Source organism: Cololabis saira, chromosome 21, assembly GCF_033807715.1.
Source record: "Cololabis saira isolate AMF1-May2022 chromosome 21, fColSai1.1, whole genome shotgun sequence".
Classification (NCBI taxonomy): domain Eukaryota; kingdom Metazoa; phylum Chordata; class Actinopteri; order Beloniformes; family Belonidae; genus Cololabis; species Cololabis saira.
In genome coordinates this window covers 22,286,259-22,302,556 of record NC_084607.1, presented here as the reverse complement: position 1 = coordinate 22,302,556, position 16,298 = coordinate 22,286,259, and the positions used below count along the sequence as shown (strand labels likewise).

Here is a 16,298-nt window from a genome sequence, read left to right as displayed (position 1 = left end):
ACGACACATTTAAAAAGATGAAACAGCATGGTGGAGGAAACTACTGCACTGAAGCCCACGCACACGCAAACATAAAGTGAGCCGTCCACAGCCAGTGCTGGAGCGCTGATGCCGACACTCATTCAACTACCTTGCAGTCGTCTGCCAGTGAATTCCCCCAAGTAGAGTCCTGCGCACTCTTACCCTCCCCTTCCTTTGGGGGGTCGACACAGTCCAACTGCTTAAGGGGGGAGAGTAAGAATGAAGCTCAGATGTGCAGAAGCAGTTCAACAGAAATGCATACTCCTACAAGTGTGCATGTCTGTGAAGGGAATGGAAAAGTGAATACAGAAGCCTGTACGTCTGTCTGTCTGTGTGTGTGTGTGTGTGTGTGTGTGTGTGTGTGTGTGTGTGTGTGTGTGTGTGTGTGTGTGTGTGTGTGTGTGTGTGTGTGTGTGTGTGTGTGTGTGTGTGTGTGAGATCAACATATGTATCATTTCTCCATTTAGATTTCTGTGTTTTCTATGTACAAAGTGTAAAAATATCTTTAAATAGACCATATCTGATGCAGGACTTCTTTTCAGGCACATGTAACGTGCAGAATGATAAAGAAGTAAGTTAAAAAAAATGTTTATTTACATGTTTAAATTATTTACAAACATAGTTTCCAATTTCTACACTTAAGGTCAAAAGTCACCACTTCTGTACCTCCAAAAATGTTCTTTCTAGTAACAATTTCCATGTGTGTGTACTAATATATATATATATATATATATATATATATATATATATATATATATATACATATATATATTAAAAAAGGGGAGAATTGTATCACTTCTTAGCATTTCTAAGCTTTGAACAAATTTGGTGAAAACATTTTAGTCCAGTATTTAATTTGATCTAATTTGACTAGTTTGTCAAAGTTGAATATATAAATGAAAATAAAAATAATAAATACAATATACTTGAAATCAGGCTGTAATTACAGTTTGAGGGGCAATGAAATGGTATAGCTTATATGATTCATATTGCAAATAGACTTTAGACCACAGCTAACATGTGGAAACATGCACATAATTAATTTATTTTTCACTCGCCTCTCCACGCCCCCCTACTCCACACATCCTTACATACATATTAAGTTTAACTCTGTCTGCATATCAAAGCCACCCGTGATCAAAAGGCTCCACATCACAATAACCATCCTGGAGCTGCGATTACATAATGTCCAATCACACTGCAGCTAGGCCTTTCCTCTCTCGCTACTGGGTCGTGTGCCACACAGCGGCTTCACTCCCACCATGCACTGCGCTGCAGAGCTCATGTCCTAGTTTGAACAAAAACACAGCATTGAAAGGAAATGACATTGCCACCCTCCAGGTCCTTCAGTAGCTGCCAGAGATACAAAGACAGCTGGCGTAATGGAAAAAGTACAACAGTTTTGCACAGAAAACAGCTTATTCGCAGGTGAGACAAAAGCAGGAATTCAACTATCATGACTTTAAGTCTGAATGAGAAGAATTGTTTGTTTTTCCAACAAGCTGTTTCATTAATTAATAATAAACATCCGTTGACAAATCATATAATTCACATGCAGAATTATTTGTAGCTGCAATCCAAAAAGGAAATTGTAGAAGTTATGAATATTCATGTGACAGATTTAATTATCCCCGGTGAACGCTACCCCAGAGGAAGTCTGCATATTCATCAGTGACTAAAGAGGAGTCTGAAAACAGAGGTGGCCTTGTCAAACGCCTACCCAAGTACGCAGAAGCACATCCAAGCCTTATCAAAGGCTCTCTATTTTTAAATGGATCCAGAGCCAAAACTCCTCTATCTTGTAGCTCTGGTGCAACAACTGGAAAGAGCCAGAAAAAGTGATTATAGTGAACATGTCGGTCTCTAAGATACTGCAGTGACTGTTTCAATAATGGTTCATACTGAGCAAACACAATAAGGATGAAATCGGAGAGAACGCTGTTTATTTCTTCAGAGAATCGTAATTTGAGCTGAAAATGTTGTGTCTGACTTGTTGCCGCATCTGAAAGAAACAAATCTGGTGGATTTAGAAGAGCCTGGAAAAAGAGACAGTTTAATAAGTTAAAACCTTGATCTGTTGGTCTATGCAAGGGTTTCCCAACCCTGGTCCTCGAGCAGCCCTGCCCTCCATGTTTTAGAGGTTTCCCTGCTTCAACACACCATGATAGACATGTCTCTGTCATTAACAGACTTCATGACATGCTGATGATGAGCATTATTTAGAATCAGGTGTGTTGAAACAAGGAAATATCTCAAACCTGAAGGTCAGCGAACTAGAGGACCAGGGTTGGAAAACACTGGTCTATGCTATCAGAAAAACCCTTCCAGATTACCAGGATTGTTTGTTGTTTTTTTTCTGTGCTACGGAATATCAAGACATTCATTTACAAACGCTACAGTGAGTCATCAGGCTGATGTCATGTATTTTGGAAAAGATTAATAAGAGTTATGCACTGATTACATATCCTCCAGGAATAATGACAGGAAGGTGCCAGCCACACACCCACCTTGAGACTGGCGTTGGACCGTGGCTGTGCTGAGTCAGCGAACCTCCAGCCTTCTGTGCCGGGAGTCTCTGCTTTGGCGTGGGAATCTGGGATTATTTGAGACGTCCCACCAGACGAAGGGAAAACCCCCAAAGAAAGGGGCCGCTCTCTCCTTAAAGGATAAGAAAAAAAAGTTGTAATCATGTTTTCTTAGAAAACAGTGTTCAGGAAGACATCTCACTAAAAAAAGCTTACTGTGTTAATAGTCTGATTTGCAGGGATTTCGCTAAAATCCATCCCACGTGACACGAAACACTGCACGACGGCGGCACAACATTGGCCAGTGATATCTTACCTGGATCGGCCGGCTGTGCCTGACTCTGAAGACTCATTAATCTGCTGCAGTTTGATCCTCTCAACATGCTCCATGTAATTATGGATCATCTGCGGATGTGAAGGCAAAACACTGTGAGGAAACGTGTTGTGAGTTTTGTCAATGATTACAACTCCAAGATATTTCCTTCCTTCCTCCCATCATTCGTTTGCCTGCACCTCACCTCTGAGTGTCTCAAATGGAGGGAGCTGTACTCCTTCTTGAGCTCCAGCTCTCGCTCTTCTAACCTCCCGACTGAAACCAAAACACACCAGTTAACAGGATGAAAGAAAAGAAAACAAGAAGAACCATGTGAAAACAAGGAGAGGGACTGAAAAATTCTAAGCGTTATTTGAACTTTAAGTCCATAATGGACCACAGAAAAAAAACTGCACCATAGATTGAAATCTTGTTTGTGAAATAGTTTCCCAAACTGTAGTACAATCTTACACAGTACACTTATGTACGCACATGTAAGTCCATTCATCCAGACAGGCACAGAAAGAGGCAGAGGGGGAATCTCCCTCCAATAGATTTCAGTGTTGGGTTGACTTATAAAGTGACAAAAAACTCCTAATCCCCTATTAGTGCATCAGGTTTAGCCTAAGCCACGCTGAGAGCTGCGGCGTTGACACGGATATACGGCACAAAGCCTGGATACTATCAATTACAACCGCTCTCATGCCTACACTATCAGGGCCATTTCATTTCACTACTGCGACTATTCAAGTTTCTGTAGACAAGTGGAGACAAGTGGAGACGTCAATTTGATGGTGGAGGTGGACGTCAAAAAGTGAGGGTTTGTAAGTGCACGTCAGATTATAGGTCATAATGATGAGACTTTAGTTAATGACTGTTAAAATGTTACCAAATAACATTTTAAACCCAGTTAAATTGTATTAAAGAATTAGCTTTGTGACAAATGATCATGTAAATTTGAAATATTTAAAGGTGATTTGATTTAAACATAATTTACAACACATTTCATTTCAAAAAAGAGAGAGAACTTGTTAGTTGATTTGATGAAGTTCAGCGACATGTGAAACTGTGTTGTTGGGTATGGGTTTTCATGTTTTTCAACCTGGAAGTAACAAATTAAATGTTGTGGTAGCATAAAAGAGCAGGGGATGGTGTTATAATATAATTAAATGTGTTGTGAATGTCGTAATAGTAAAATAGAAACAGTGAAACAGTTTTGATGAATTCACTTTGAAATCTATCAAATTACATGATGATTCAAAACTTGTCTTTTCAGTTCACCTCTTTTTTTAAATCGCTCCATTCATTTTGACCACCCATTTTATTTTCTTATTATCTAACTGTTGTTACTTTCAGCCCTTATAATTAGCCTCATTATATGAACACAGATTATTTCAATTTACTAACAAAGGCCAATAGAAGAGACGAGATGAACATGTTTAAATCAGGTTTATTCAGTTTAACTTACTGCATTAATAACAAGTTGGAACTTTGGCTACTTTTCAATTTAGTAAATTGAGTGTGTCGATGCATCTTTAGGTGTTTTTTTTTTAAGATGAGAGATCCAATGAAACCTACTCAAATTATCATCAAAGTGCAATAATTTTTTCATTTGCATTGAAGCTAAAATGATTTTCAACAAAATCCATGAGTTTAATGTCAACACTGTTGGAGGCGCTCATTTATCAGTCAGCCAACAAGGTGACATCAGCAGGTCCAGTCAAACCTGGAGCCACAGGAAACTTGTTGGATATTTCTGCTTGATTCAATCAGCTCTTTTAATAAAGCTGAATAGAGACCAGAGAAATCTGCAAGATGATCTCGATCAGCTCAGTTAATCACAATCAGACAATGATGCATGTTTGTGAAGCTTCACTGCCATTTGCTGTCACTGTGTCCTCATTACTGAGTCCTCATGACTCCACAGTTATCTCTACAGCTGCGGACTCTGTCTCTACGAGCAATAACATCAGTTGTTTCAACAAATGGATGATTTATAATTCACTGGGCACGGCGGTGAGTTTTTTATAGTTCCTGGCTTATCAAATGTGCACGTACAATCCAGAAAAACTATAATCTACCAAACGGCACAAACACCAGAACAATCAATCGTTGATTTCTCTTCCTGAAGTTAGAAATGCATCTCATCGTCAGTCTTCCTCTTCACAACTTTGTGTGAGCGAATGATTCACTTGGACCAGCTGTGCTTCTTTGTAGCTCTTTGACTCTACACAAGCCAGTGCCTGAATCCACTTTTTCACGCGCCGGTCGCTTTGCTTTCACGGCTTAATCCACCAATAAGACAAGCAGGAACGCCTTTGCAGCATTAGTAGGAAGGGAATAACAGAAATCCTCTAATCCCATTACTGTTACCCCCTCAAAGAGCCAGAAAGAGTGTGTTTGGTAGTGTAAGTGTGTGTGTGCTGGTATGAGTAATCATGAGAAAGGTATCAAAGCCGCAAGGAAAGAAGAAATGGAGTAAAAAAACAGCCAAGCGGAAAGGAGAAAAGAAGAAAGGAATTATAAGACTTTAAATGAATGGAAATTGGAAGACAAATTACAAAAACGTGTGAGCGTTTATTCATATTTGATGACATATTTTCTCAGTTCTGTGGCCAAGAAAGAGGTCTTCACAGCTCGGCTCATATCCACTTTTAAAGACACCCCTCCTCTGCAGGATGTACTGTATTTGAAAGCGGTGATGCAGATTTGAGCTGCTCATTTCAGAACCGCAAATGCAACATGATGTGAAGATGGATGAAGATAAAGACGAGGAGGAGTCTGGATATTACTACTCTGATCTGATTAAGTGCAATTACAGTAGCCTGTACATCTGAACAGCTTGATGAATGACATGTTTTCAGACCATAGGCAGCACCAAACTCAGCGGCAGAGCTGTGTTATGTCAGTAGTACTTTCAAGACCAGAAAGTGTTTTGTTTTGTGTTTGTTCCCCATTATAATACACGTGTCTATGTGTGCATGTGCGTTTGTGCTTACTCTGGTCTGCATAGTTCTTGATCTTGAGTTCAAGCTGCCGAGACTGAGACTCCATTCTGTCCACGTGGTTCTGCAGGTCCTTCTTATCCTGCTCATGAGTGTCTTCGAACTCGATAAACTTCTACTCAAATACAGATACAAACACAAAGAGAAAGTTTGGTCAGACTCGTGGACATTCATAAAAACTAATCAAAACTCATTTAACACAATGAGTCGGATGCTGTTTGATGAGATACAAAGTTTGTATTTATAAACTCAGATGATAGTTAATATATACAAATATACAGATGCATACGCTGCAGTAATAACGTAACTTTTTACAGCATGTTCTGCGATGACAGTTATTTAAAAAAGCTTTAATTGCAGTTCCTTCCAGTTTATTTCTGTGCAGGCCTCTGAATGGGATGTGGCTGCATGTTTCTGCATCCACATCCTGCCCAGCTGAGGAAGCCAAGGCCATGATGTGGTTCCTCTTCCTCCTCTGGGCACACATGTTACTCTGCTTTGATGTACAAGTACACACAAAGGAGAACGTCTTACCATGAATGATGATAAAGTAAAAATCAATTTTCTTTAGATTCAAGGATTCACGGTCATCTTTTGCATCAGTTTGCACCATGTTTACCACGGATTTGAAGTGGCAGTAGAGTATAAACATCAATACATGTAACCATGTAACCCGGGAAAAAAAACATTTAAAAAAATAATATTCAGCAGCCACAGTGCAAATTTGAAACCAATGACAAAGCTAAAAATGCGTTTAAATAATTTCAAAAGCTGGGAAGATTCAAAAAATGTAAACAAATGTATACAAGATGAACATATTTCACGCAGTCAATATTAATCATCATTTGCACTGTTTCATTTCATGCCTGCATCTTCAAATTACATCAAATATTAGCCTCAGAGGGGAGAAGATGAACCTGCTGTTTGTTTGGGTTCTACACTCGGCTCTGAATGCTAAAGCCCAGGACGCACCAACCCGACGTCGCCCGCTGTCGGCCGACTGCTGTGTCGCCTCGCGTCGCCTGTGTCGGGCTGGGTCGGGCTCAAAAAGAAGCACACACACACACACCGCAAAGACGACACCGAATGGCAACTAGCACGTACGTTCTGCGAATGCGTGAGAGGTAATTCGCCTCAATACCAGCAGGCAGCGGTAGTCTGTATTCACTCAAAAACAAGGGAAAACCATGTGCTCTGGGAAGTCGTAAACAAAACAAATAGGATTCATATTCACGCCACATTTCCACACCACTCTCGCTACTACAATGCGTAAGAAGAAAGAATCGGCACTGGCGTTGTCAGCCCTCGGTCTTCAGCTTGTGGAAGAAGAAAAGTGCTTTGCTTTCTTAGCTTTGCTTTCTTAGCTTTGCTTTCGTCACTTCCGTTTCTTCGCTACCTGAACAGCCAATCACAGAGTGAGCTGTTTGACTGACGGCCGACGCCGATTCGACATGTTGAATCGGCTGAAAAGCTGCCGACGGGCGGCCGACCTGTGGCGACGTGCGGGACACACCGGGGGATCTAGGCCGACAGACGCGCACCGCGCTCGTCAACGGCCCGACGGCCGACAGTCGGCTTGGTGTGTCAGGGCCTTAAAGGACTGGGTCTACATAAAGGATTAATAAGTGACTGTGATAGTACATGAAGTACAAGTACATGAAAGGCCTCAAACGCTTGATACAAGTGTGACATGTTTAACTGTTAGCTGTCATATGTTCACTTATATTTGGTATAATAGATCACTCTACCAATACAGAGTACTGCTAGAATATCTCTGTGGACATGCATGAGCATTTGCAACTGTTGTCACCCTGCTTCAGCATCACTGTGTGTGTAGAGGGTCTGCAGCGCTCGGGGTTGGTCTCCCTGCTGTGGCAACGCCCTGGGCCATAAAAGCAAGCTGTGACAGATGGGCCGAGTCACATCACATCGGCCTTCACACAATATGGAGGCTCAGCACACATACACCACCCAGAGCATGCTAATTTTGGGAAGGATCCCAGCCAAAAACAGATAAAAAATGCCCACAATCACACCTCCAGGAGGTTTCACTTATGTTGGCAGTTTGTTATAAACTAATTGACTGGAGCTTTAGCTTGAGAAAGCTCTCATTCACTCACAACCATGTCCACAATCTAAACTTTGTGTAGCAGCAGTGTTTAGCTCTGCGTGTGGTACGCGCCGGGTTTGAAAAATGAAAGTGCAGAACAGAAAAACCAGATAGTTTGATGGGGTGGGCTGTTTTTCCCGCCAATTAAGAAGAAGGCCTCAGTAAAAATATATACACTTAAAACAAACACTAAAAACATTTTTTTTTTTAAAGCTGTATTGCATCAAATTGCACCTTTTCATATATCACAAAGATCGTTTGGATATATAGTACAAAATTAGAACTCACAAAAAACACTTTAATGTTTAAGCGAACCTGTTCAGGCATTTTAGTTCATCAGAAGGGTCTCTGCACCGGGTTCCTGTCGCTCAGAGAAAATACTTAAAAACAGCCTTGCTTGTGTAGTCTCTTCATGGCTTAGCGCTAAAGTACATCTCTGACATGTTAGAGCCATATGAACCTCAGGGAGGCGTCTCCTGGTGAGAGAAGATGTGAGACAGGCCTCAACTCTGACCATGTTCAAATCCATGCTGAAAACAGTTCTATTTACCCGTGCATACAAATAAACTTGCTTTGCCAAAAGCATTAAATGTTCATAACAATAACAATTAAAATTGCAAACCTTCTCTGAGAATTTTCCACAAATATTTGAAGCTTCACTGGTGGGTTCGGAGCGGGTTTGTTGTTGAATCCAATGAGACTCCATCCACAACAACATGACAACCAACAAATTGTTAATCTTAGACTGGATGTCTGGCATCAAACACTGAACGTCTTGGGGTAATTTACACAAATTGTGAAGTTACTCCAGACCATACACTGTATTCACTTGACTTTACGTTTTTTTGACATGTTTCTTTAAGTATTATACTCCTACTGTAATAGTAATTTTGGAGCCGATGACCGAAGCAAGTCCTGAAAGCATCAAAGCATTTTGGATCAGCTTTATTACACAGTACTGTGCAGCTATTATACCATTACCAGGCTCAATCACTCTAAAATTAAAAAAAAAAAACATTTTTGGGGTTTGTTTTCTTACTAAATGTGATTAATGAACCACATCCATGGACCACATTAATTTTTCTAAGGAAAGTGAAAACATTGTCAACACCTCTTCAAAGCATCTTAGGAAGGCAGGTTGAACTTGACCCGGCTTCAATCCATCCACTGTAAAACAGCCATTGCTCCTCCACATCAAGGCATTCATTAAACAAATAAAGTTGAAGTGCACTCCTCTACAGCATGTGATTAAATGAGACGCATCTTCATGATTATTATTATTATTCCTAGACAAACTGGTTCAGGTCGAAAAAACTCTGTGACCTGTTAGAATTTATTTGAGCCGGCCCGCAAATCTCCCATGAGCAAATGTTGTAAACAAATCAATTATAGATGTCTGCAACGATTCATTGAAAGCACCAGACGGGCCTGCTTTACTGCATGATCCAGCACTTGCTCACATCGAGCATATTAATCACCAATCGAAATACACCATGAAGCCAGTGTATTAATCAATCACTTTTTCTGACCTTTACAGAAAAAGGTTTTAAAACCCCTGCCATCTTATGAATGTCTTTAAGTGGTTCACATGTTTCATTATAAGAGCTTATTTATTTAAAATAAATAATTAATTTAAAATAAAGTGTTAGAGGTCTTAAAAAGAGCACATTTATTTGAGATGTTTATCTGTGCATGTTTATTTATACAAAAAGCTTTCTTTGCAGATCACAGTGCAAATTATGACGGTTGATGTCATAAAGTTTCCCCATCATAACAGCTTCATCTCTTACATCAAAATGACTAGTATTATTTACTATAGTCTATGTCCTCTTTAGGCCACACATTTGATTGAGAGCAGTTTTAAACATCTGCTGCAGGGTTCCTTTCCTGACCCAGTTTATGTTTCTACTTATGCTCTCAACTCCTCTTCTGCAAAAGGTTTCTAAGAATCTTGTTCAGGAGCCAGCGTTTCTTTAGGTTTACTAAAAACATTCATTTAAACCAACATTCCTTTGGTTAAAATTAATATATTACAGTTTGTTACACGCTTGCAACGACACATTTTCCTATAAAACATGTCATAGAGGCAATGAAGGAGCAAGAATACTTTATTACAGGTGTAAAGAGTGACCTGCTGGGGGAAGCGTGGAGAAAGATATAAACCTCATATATGTGTAATTACTAGGAATGGGCGATATTTTACCGTTCACGATAAACCGTCCAAAAAATTCCTCACGATAAGAATTTGTCATCTTGCGGTAAAAACGATAAATTCCCATTTATGATGTTTTTGTGTAAAGCTGATTTATGGTTCTCTGTTAAATCCACGCACAACGTGAAGGAAGGAAGGAAGGAAGGAAGGAAGGAAGGAAGGAAGGAAGGAAGGAAGGAAGGAAGGAAGGAAGGAAGGAAGGAAGGAAGGAAGGAAGGAAGGAAGGAAAGGAGGAAGGAAGGGAGAAAAGAGGAAGGGAAAAAGGAAGGAAATGAGCCTGAAAGAAAGAAAGAAAGAAAGAAAGAAAGAAAGAAAGAAAGAAAGAAAGAAAGAAAGAAAGAAAGAAAGAAAGAAAGAAAGAAAGAAAGAAAGAAAGAAAGAAAGAAAGAAAGATAAATTCCTGTTGATGACGTTTTTGTGTAACAAACATGGCAGATCTGAGAGCGAGATAGATTTATAGTTAAAAAGGTGGTATTTTTTTTATCGTCATTTTTATCGTTATCGGGATAAATGCCAGAAATTATCGTGATACATTTTTTAGTCCATACCGCCCATCCCTAGTAATTACAACATCATTATCACCAGTTATTTTAAATAAAGTGGTGCTGACATGTTCAGTTAAATCTGTATCTTCCTTCTCAGTCCACTGACTTAATTACATAGATACAGAAACATGTGATACAAAGCGCTGAGTCACTTCACTGCCTGATGCGAGAGGCGGGCTGACAGATTACAGCTGTTCCTCAAATCCTGCTGTATGACTCGTCTGTTGTGGCGGCTTTAATGATGTGGATTACGGTGTTATGTCACCGGCCATCCCGCTAGAGAACGGCCACAGGGCCGTTTGAGTCTTCTGCTGAATGCCATGATGTCTTGTTTACATCCCCAGTGAGCACCGTGGATGCTGCCGCGCCACGTGTATGGGTTAATTCACCGTTCGAGGCTGATTTATGGTCCGCGTTATATCGACGCAGAGCCTACGGCGTAGGCTACGCGGAGACGCGCACCGTACGGTGTCACAAACCTTAATTCAGAACCAGAATCAGCTTTATTGGCCAGGTTCGAACATTGTCCAACAAGGAATTTGACTCCGGTAATTTCACTCTTTCGCAGTAAATAAACAAATAAACAAGTGTGACATTTTAGTCTAAAATCTTAATTATGTGCTGTTCTGCTATATCTACCCAATAATAAACGCACATAAAACTCACTTTCACTTTTATGACATTATTAATCTGTGGCTTCAGTACATTCACATACACGTGTACAGGACTGTCTCAGAAAATTAGAATGTTGTGATTTTCTGTAATGCAATTACAAAAACAAAAATGTCATACATTCTGGATTCATTACAAATCAACTGAAATATTGTAAGCCTTTTATTATTTTAATATTGCTGATCATGGCTTACAGTTTAAGAAAACTCAAATATCCTATCTCAAAAAATTAGAATATTCTGGGAATCTTAATCTTAAACTGTAAACCATAATCAGCAATATTAAAATAATAAAGGCATTACTTATTTACTTGTTACTTATCTTATTTATGTTCACTAATTTTGGTAGGTGCGCCTTTTAGCTCTTTAAGTTTTACCCCCCGTTTTTCCTTTTTTTTTTTTAAATAATTTTATTTTATTTGTTTTATTTATTTATTTAAATTGTGTTTACTTATTTTTTTACTTTTTTATTCTACGGTTATTTTCTGTTACTTTTCTACTTTGATTTGTCTGTGTGGAGAGTGTTCCATGTTTTGGGTGGTGTTTAAAAGAGGGTGCATATTTCTGTAATACTGTTTAATTCTTGACTGTCTGACCCTTTGAAAATGAATAAATATACTTTACAAAAATAATAAAGGCAAGGCAAGGCAAATTTATTTATATAGCACAATTCAACACAAGGTGCACATATATAATAATAAAAGGCTTACAATATTTTAGTTGATTTGTAATGAATCCAGAATGTATGACATTTTTGTCTTTTTTAATTGCATTACAGAAAATAAAGAACTTTATCACAATATTCTAATTTTCTGAGACAGTCCTGTATGTGTCAGTGCACTTTGAAGAGTGCGTTCCTCTCGTTCACCTAAAAGCTGATTTATGGTTCCGCGTTACACCGACGCAGACCTTACGCCGTACCCTACGGCGTAGGCTCTGCGTCGATGTAACGCAGGACCATAATTCCGGCTTCAGAGATGCTGGAGGGAGAAGACACCCCGGGCAGCTGTGGTTCCAAAGCGGAACAGGGTGTTTTTCTGCAGTTTTATTCATCTCCACCCACCTCCTCCGCATGTTTCCTGAGCGCCTTCTCCCTCTCGTACTGGGTGATGAGCTGCTCGTTGTCCTCCTTCAGCAGCTCCAGCTCCACCTCGTGCTCCTGGTTCTCCGCGAACACCGAGTCCAGGTTCTCCAGCACGGCCACCACCAGCGGCATCAGCTCCTTCACCACGTCCTCGTCGTATTTGCCGATGAGGCGCTCGAACTCGCGGTAGATGGAGTTGGCCAGGCCCGACACCCGCTCCGACATCATCGCTGCCGTCCCCGGGTCGTCCTGGTACACCACTCCGTCTTCCAGCTCCATGTTGGTGCTCTCCTCTTCCCCCCTCAGTAAACAGGACCAGGCTCTGGCTCGCTCCCCCCGCCTTATCCCGCCACTATGAACACTCTTTAAAAACTCATTAAAAACGATGTTTTCTTTAAACAAACGAACACATTGAGGACGGAGCACGGGTGTACATTTATGATGCAAGAGAGGCGACGTGGATTTCTTCCTATTTATTCCTCACTTGTCCAATGCTACCTTCAAATACTTCCCCAAAGCTTGAATTCCTTAATGTTACCACTAGGCCACTGTGTTCAGTACGAAAACTCCCCAAGTTTCGAAAGATATTTTTCAGAACAAACGTGTAAATGATAATTCCCGTACGTACAATATTTACAAACAATAAACGTGTTGGGCATTTACAAGGTACAAGACATGCGTAATTGTGTTACTTTTTAAGTATCATAATGTTTAACTACAACTATGCGATAGCACTACATTTAATACATCGATACTTGGTTAATTTTATTCATTTTTTTTAAGTATTTTTATTTCATAAGTCTTTGTGGGGATTTTTCTTTTTCTTTATTTTTTTAAGATACGTTCTAGTGACCGTGTTTCCGATAGCCCTTGAATCTACCATCGAACAGCTGAGTCGATGACCGGGATCACGTGATGACGTCACATCATGCTACAGACGTAAGGGGATTTGCAGCGATAAACCATACAGTTGAATTTTGCCGCGTTCCATTTGTCCTCGGAAGTGGGGATTTCCCAGTTCCCAGTTGGATTTTTCAACTGGAACGCCCCTCGAAGTGGGATTTCCCACTGGGAAAGTGGGAGAGTCTTCACCACCCCCGAGTTCACATTCCAAGATGGCTGCCCCGGTTGTAAACAGTAGAAGAGAGCTCTGTAAAAATTCGTAGCACTTCATTCTAGTTTTGGTCACACTAAATCAATCGTATACAAGTATTGTTTGGCATATATATGCTGCTATAGTGTAATTTACATTTTTCATGTGGTATATGCGAACTACAAACTGGTTTACCTACTTTGTAACTGGAACGCTGATAACTCGGCTGTGACGTCATTCCCAGTTCCGAGTTCCGACTTCCGAGGTAAATGGAACGCAGCATCCCTTCAAAATCAAATGCAGTGAATTGCATATTGATATTCTGATTGAATCATCAGAATATAGATTTTTTTTAAATAATAATTACCAGATACAGGAGTAAACGAAAAGGTATTCACATTTCCATTTTTCCATTTTAATAAATCACTAATGATTTTTTTATTTGTTTTTAGTACTTTAACTCGTATATAGGACACCTTTAATGTGCAAGTTACATATAGTTTTATTTTATTTTATTTTCGTTGGTACACAAATCCAGTTGCACATTGCCATGAACATGCAGCACAAGTTCTGGGCAATGTCCGTTCTATCAGATCTGTCATTGGGCAGGCACCATCACAGGTTTCATCATTCCTGTGATGCTGTAAGGTCAGTCAGATGTCTATCCTTACTCTATGCTCACCTGCTCACAATCACACTGCTGGCTTCAGCTATTTGCTAAACTTAAAGTAATATACACAAAATAATGGGACCAAAATCAACAAAAGAGAGAGAGAGAGAGAGAGAGAGAGAGAGAGAGAGAGAGAGAGAGAGAGAGAGAGAGAGAGAGAGAGAGAGAGAGAGTTGGAACTTGGACTTGTTTCATCCAACATATATATTTCCTTCCATGTATAATTTTGAAAGGAAAAAAAATGTGACTGCTTTGAATCAAGATGCTTCTTCAACTTTAGCAAAAACATTTTGATGTAAAACTGTTTGACAACGAATGACAATGAAAGGCTAATTGAAAGTATGGAAAGTTATTGCCCCAAAATAACAATGATAATAATACTAGTAATAATATGTTTTTCACTATCACCTGGACTGTGGCCATGAACAGATTTAAATAATAATTTCAATTTGATTGTTTTAAAATGCACGTCGAAGAATGCCAAAATCAGACAATTTCAAAGTATCCTCCATAATTGAGGACACTATGTAGAGGCAAAAGAAGGCTGAGCCATATGTAAAACATTGTGGTTAATATAAACTTCTGAAAGAGACAGACGTTAAATAAAAGTAAAATAAATATGTTATTATCTGTTACAGTTTTTCTCAATTGGTTTGGTACATTTCTCACATCAGAATTGAAATTCTCAAAAGTTCTTGTTCAGTTTTCACATCATCATGCCATTTGTGCAGATGAAAAAGGCAGTTTCTCATTGCATTGAACAAATTGCAAATGCTTTTGTCCATCCATGCAAATGATTGTGTACAATTCTCAGTTTTTTCGTACATTATCAATTGCTTTTGTCATGCTAATCAAAATGCTTTGTTATAGGAATCTATCAAATAGTCTCTTTCCCCAAAACATTTAGGCTATAGTTCATCATATAAGTCTTCACATGCAAAATGATTTACCAAGCCATCATAACATGTCAAGCATATATACATTTCCATAAGACATTTGTCTGTAAATATGATCTAAATTGGTAAATTCCTCCCAGGTGAATCTAGACTTTCTCTAATGAAAAGAGTTGATCAACCAATGATCGACAGTTTTCTGAATGAGCTCAAGGGAGCATCTCATGAACAATCTACTGGGGAGTATATAGGTAACCAGAGCACAATAGAAAGTTACAATGTCTGACAATGGAAGGACAACAGCCAAGAAGAAGGAGAGGAAGAGGGGTGAGGCTGCGTGGTGGAGGAGTAGGAGGAGGAAGAGGCAGAAGATCAGGATTGAGATTAGAATTTGGGGAGTTGTTCATATTTTTTTGTTTACCTACTCTATGACCTATGTTTATATTTTTGACCTATGTTTACACTTACGTATTGTATTTCACCTTTGTTATGTGCAGTGCTGTCTTTTTTTTTTCTTTACGGACTGCAATGTCAATGTTTGCCAATGAAGAAGTCATTCTGTAAATGTGAATCTTGTCTTTTCCAATCAATCTTACACGTATACATTATATGAGGTCAAATGTACAACACTTGTCATCACACCTAAACCACATTTTACATCAACATGTCCCTTCAAAGTGCCTTCAATTGCCAACATGACTAATGAATTTGACTGTCTTATCTGTACACAATGACACAATGATTAAACATTCTGATGGCACTGACAAGTATATTGACACAAAAACTTGCTTTTGAGGGATGGACTAAGGATTTTGAGCAAGAGACTGGCTTTTGCAGGTGATCCACAGTGTTTTGCTATTTGTTCAAACTGTTTTGAGAAATGCACTTGATCTTCTGCAAATTGCAAGAATGATTGGAAAAATGTACCAAAGTGATTGAAAAAAACTGTAATGAATGTTTATGCATTAGCCTTTATATGTATTTATTATGTATGTAAGAAGAAGAACACTGTGATTGAAAATGCATTATATAAAATTACACTGATGGTCAATTTCAGTAATAAAAGTAGCATGTATGGGGCATGTCTTACCGTTGGTTACTTGACCTTTGTTAGATTCAGTTATGTTTTATTAACAAGTGTGACATAAAAATAATC

General features: G+C 39.2%; 1 protein-coding gene across 10 annotated transcripts in view; it reads right to left on the bottom strand.

Annotated features, from left to right (window-relative positions):
• spag9a (sperm associated antigen 9a) overlaps nucleotides 1-13,083 on the bottom strand; it is a 32,864-nt gene extending 19,781 nt beyond the window's left edge. For 2 of the 10 annotated variants that reach the window (XM_061712717.1, XM_061712714.1), the window contains exons 1-6: nucleotides 12,466-13,080; nucleotides 5,859-5,979; nucleotides 3,065-3,135; nucleotides 2,863-2,951; nucleotides 2,529-2,679; nucleotides 131-217 (exon numbers count right to left, since the gene is read on the bottom strand). In XM_061712717.1, coding sequence (XP_061568701.1) covers nucleotides 131-217; nucleotides 2,529-2,679; nucleotides 2,863-2,951; nucleotides 3,065-3,135; nucleotides 5,859-5,979; nucleotides 12,466-12,765 — 819 coding nt within the window. In that variant the 5' untranslated portion in view covers nucleotides 12,766-13,080. Of the gene's footprint in view, nucleotides 1-130; nucleotides 218-2,528; nucleotides 2,680-2,862; nucleotides 2,952-3,064; nucleotides 3,136-5,858; nucleotides 5,980-12,465 lie in introns of all 10 variants that reach the window. The other 8 variants (XM_061712718.1, XM_061712719.1, XM_061712712.1 and 5 more) reach the window with 7 other exon arrangements.
• Between the last annotated feature and the right edge of the window lie 3,215 nt (nucleotides 13,084-16,298).